Source organism: Lycium barbarum, chromosome 1 (assembly GCF_019175385.1).
Source record: "Lycium barbarum isolate Lr01 chromosome 1, ASM1917538v2, whole genome shotgun sequence".
Lineage (NCBI taxonomy): Eukaryota > Viridiplantae > Streptophyta > Magnoliopsida > Solanales > Solanaceae > Lycium > Lycium barbarum.
The window spans coordinates 166,076,671-166,081,421 of record NC_083337.1 but is presented as its reverse complement, the minus strand read 5'-3'; the positions used below and the strand labels follow the sequence as shown (position 1 = coordinate 166,081,421).

Below are 4,751 nucleotides of genomic sequence, written 5' to 3'. Positions count from 1 at the left end.
AGCTTTTATTAGTTCGTAAATTCTACTCGTCGTTGTTCCTTTTTTTTTTTCTTTTTTTTTTTAAATTTTATTTTATCCGGTTCAAGTGAAATATTGTAGAGTTTCTTTTTTTATACATCGACAATAATAATAATAAAAAAAAACTATTAGTCACTTAAAAGTTTTAAACTATGAGTAACTTTTTATAATAACTGTGATTATTAATCTGGAAAGGAGACAGGTAATTAACCTACAATGTAACATATTAACATATATTCTATTGGGACCAATTTATGTGACATATATTTTTCTTTTTAATCTGTCCAAGAGAGAATATCATACTTTTTTATTTAAAACAACTTAACGTTAAACTTCTTATTTACCTTTAATGAGATTATTTATAGCCAAACAAATGTCAATGACTGATTTTACACCATACAATACACATTCTTTTCTATTATATTAGTATTTTCTATTATATTAGACTATTATATTATATTAGTATTAGTTAGTGCTCCCGACTTATCTTTCTTTCTATCTTAAACTTCGTTATCAGTGACATTGCCACATAAATTAAGACACATGGAGTACTACTCCAATGCATACAACGTTTATGTTATATCCAAAGTTTTTTTTTTTTTTGAATATAGTACTATCGTCTATATATATATATATATATATATATGCTAACTGGCTATAAACATCTAGGGTACTTAGCCCCAATAAAGTTTTTTTTTTTTTTTTTTGGATGATTAATTTGACATTTTGATGATATATGCCATGTGGTAGATGAAAATAAATGGAAATCTGATAGTCCATTTCTTAAAACACGAGGTTTTGAATATTTAGAGCATTATGAGAAGAAGCAACCGAAGTTTAATTATTGATCTATACCTAACACCAAACCAATATATATATATATATATATGTAAATGATAGAAGCATGCACTGCAAGGTAGTGAATATCTACAATTGGCTAAAATGCCGCTACCCACAATATTTTCTTTTGCGATCCTCTTATTCCTCTCTATTGTCATTTTGCGTCCCATTTTTTCGAAATTACTATCAAAAAGTACCCATAACCATGGCCATTGTCCCCCGTCCCCGCTGGCTTTGCCCGTAATAGGCCATCTCCATCTCCTAAGTCCGAATATTCATCGTAGTTTTCACAAATTATATTGCCGTTATGGTCCTCTATATCAACTTTATATCGGACGTCAATTATGTTTTGTAGCTTCCACACCTCAACTAGCAAAAGAATTCCTCAAAAATAACGAACTCGTCTTTTCATCACGCGAATGTTCACCCGCTGTGACACTACTAACGTACGATGTTTCTTTGGCATTTTCGCCCGTGGGGTCCTACTGGAAATTCATTAAGAAATTATGCACTAGTGAGCTCTTGAGCACGCATAATCTCAACAATTTCAGGCCCCTTAGGGCTATAGAAGTAAGGAGATTTGTACAAACTTTGATGAATAATGCGGAAAATGGCGATACGGTGAATTTGACGAAGGAATTGTTGAAATTGACGAGCAATATTATTTCAAGGATGATGATGAGTTCTCGGTGTTCGGACAACGCTAAGGAAGCTGAGGAGGTAATACAAGTTGTGACTGAAGTGACGGAGATTTTTGGAACGTTTGATGTTGCTGATGTTATAGGATTTGGTGGGAGGTTTGATTTTCAAGGGATAAAGAAGAGGGCACGAAATACTCATAGAAAATATGATGCTTTGCTTGAGAAGTTTATAACCGGAAGGAAAATGTTAAGAAATAGCAGGAAAGTGGAAGAATTAAAAGATGATGGTAAGGACTTGCTGGATTTGTTGCTTGATATTATGGAGAGTGAGACATCTGACGTTAAAATAACGGAAGATCACATAAAGGCATTGATCCTGGTAAGTGTTGCGTTCTAAATTTTATTGTTTGATTATTGCATCTTTGTTAATATATTGTTTTACTTTATTCCATAGATTGTGATTGTTAGGTTAGAGATGCGTCTAAGGGGGTGTTCGATATGGACGAAAACATTTTTTAGAAAATATTTTCGAATTTTCTCATATTTGTTTGGTCAAAAAATTTGAAAAACATTTTCTTTAGGAAAACAAGTTCCTCATGAATGGGGAAAATGGCTTCCATAGGGAAAACAAGTCCACAAATGCATTCCACCAACCACCCAACCACCAAACCCCAACCACTCCCACCACCCCACCCTCACCCAACCCCCACCCCCAACTACCAAACCCCAACCACTTCCACAACCATGCACCACCCCACCCCCCAATCACTCCCACAACTCATGCACCACTCCCCCCATGCCGCACCCTACCCTCACCCACACCCCACCCCGCCGCCCCAACCCTACCCCTCATCCCAATTTTTTTTTTAAAATTTTCTTTTGGGTTTCTACACCACCACATCCCTCCCCCCTCCCCCCGCCACCACCACCCCCACTAAACCTACCCCCAACCACTCCCCTACCCCGCACCCTACCCCCACGCACAACCCCCACCCCACCCCCAATTTTTTTTCTTTTTTCTTAAAAAAAGTTTTAAAAGTTTTTTTGTTCACCCCACGACCACCCCTCCTCCCGACCCACCACCACCCCCTCCAAAAAAATAATATTTTTTAAAAGTTTTGAAAAGTTTTCTTATTTGATTCTCTACACCCCCCCCAGCACGCACTCCCTATCCCCTCCCGAATTTTCTACTTCCTATTTAATTTTACCTTTATTAAAAATTTATAAAAATTGAAAGTTTGCGTGGTTATTGGAGGGGGTGGTGGAGTATGGGTCCGCGCGCGGAGGGGGTGGGGGTGGGGGAGGGATGTGGTGGTTTAGAAAATACAGAAAAAAATTAAAAATTCAAAAAAAAAGGGGTGGGGGGGTGGGGAGTGGGTGATTGTGGGGGATGGTATTGTATGGGTCCACGCCGGGGGGAGGGGGGATGTGGTGGTTTAGAAAATCTAGAAAAAAAAATAAAAACTTCCAAAAAAAAAAAATTAGGGGTGGGGGGTGGAGGTGCGGGGTTGTTGTGGTATGGGGTGGTGGGGTTGGGGTGGAGTGGTGGGGCCTGGGTGGATATTTTCCTGAAAATATTTTCTACCAACCAAACGAACATGAAAAAATAAGTAAAAAATTCACTTATTTTCCGCTACCCAAACTAACATGAGAAAATAAGTAGAAATTCACTCATTTTTCAAGAACACATGTTCCATGAAAACATTTTCCTTGAAAACACTTTCCTCACACCCTAAGAGTAATCCCGAATTGAATATTGTTATTCGTCTAAGTCCAATTTATGGTCATGCAAGCAAGTTTTTTCATGGTCATTCACTCATTTGGATTTGAACTTCTCTAATTTGGGGCAGATAACTAAATTAAATTGCGAACTCTTAAACGCCTAATCTTCAAATCATGTAGAGTGGCAATATTGTGAGACCTGCCATATTGTCTTTTGTGCAAGAAGTTATATTAGAAAGTCCTGATCGTCAAATTAAATTAAATAGACTGGCTATAAGCTTAATTACGAGTACGTATCTTTTTACTTACACATCTTCTTGTTTCCTAGCTTCCCTTCCAATAACTTACCAACTTAGCTTGGAAAAATGGAAATTCAATTTGATGAAAAAGAATCCTAATACAATTTTCTTGATTACTTTTGCTAGGATTTCCTCACTGCTGCAACAGATACAACCGCAATTACTGTAGAATGGGCTATAGCAGAGCTGACCAACAATCCAAGAGTCCTCAAAAAAGCCCAACAAGAGATTGATAAAGTCGTGGGAAAGCAACGAATAGTAGGAGAACTAGACGGCCCAAATCTTCCATACATTCAAGCAATTATTAATGAAACATTTCGTCTTCATCCACCCATTCCTTTACTAATAAGAAAATCAGTTGAAGATTGCAATGTGGAAGGATACCAAATTCCTAATGGATCTCTATTGTTTGTGAACATTTGGTCCATTGGGAGAAACCCAAAGTATTGGGAGAACCCAATGGAGTTTAGGCCCGAAAGATTTATGGAGCCTATAAAGGGAGGCGCAATAGATGCAAAAGGCCATTGCTTTGAGTTATTGCCCTTTGGGACTGAAAGAAGGGGTTGTCCTGGGTCGCCTCTAGCCCTGAGAGAGTTACATGTTGTGCTTTCAACTATGATTCAGTGTTTCGAGTGGAAAGCATTGGATTCGAGTGGAGAGGTAATAGTTAATGGAGTTGACGTGACTGAACGACCTGGACTAACAGCTCCAAGAATCAACAATATGACGTGCCTTTTGCAACCACGAGTTGATCTGTCTCATATGATTCATGAATCGTCATCTCTGAATTAATGCATGGTATCACGCCATGCATAGTTCGTGAGTTTAACTCTCAAAAAGATAACATCATCAAGACAATTTTCATGTACTTGGCACATGAAAAGGATTCGGATCGGGCCAAAGATATTAAGTATAAATAAAAAATGTATCATCTCTAGCAGGTTAAGATTTTTCTTTAAAAATCAAACTCCCCCCTCAACTATGAAAAATAGATATTCTCCCACCCTCCTCCCCCCCCCCCCCCCCCCAATCCTAGGCAATGTCTATTTTACTCTTGGCATTTTCAATCCTCCACCTATGTAATACCTTTTTATATTATATAAAATTTATTTATTTTAACCTAGGTATTTATACATTTTTATTTAATTTCATATTATAAGTAGAATAATCCATTTATGAATTTATACAAAATCAAATATTAATTTTTATGATTGATATTTTAATATTAAAT

The 4,751-nt window shown here is 37.1% G+C and overlaps 1 protein-coding gene across 1 annotated transcript; it reads left to right on the top strand.

Moving 5' to 3' along the window:
- Nucleotides 1-811: 811 nt before the first annotated feature.
- On the top strand, nt 812-4,536 carry LOC132626350 (cytochrome P450 93B2-like). Its single transcript, XM_060341191.1, has 2 exons — nt 812-1,878; nt 3,647-4,536. Exons 1-2 carry the CDS (start codon nt 961-963, stop codon nt 4,310-4,312), a joined length of 1,584 nt encoding a protein of 527 aa, XP_060197174.1. The 5' UTR covers nt 812-960; the 3' UTR covers nt 4,313-4,536.
- The last annotated feature ends 215 nt before the right edge of the window (nt 4,537-4,751 follow it).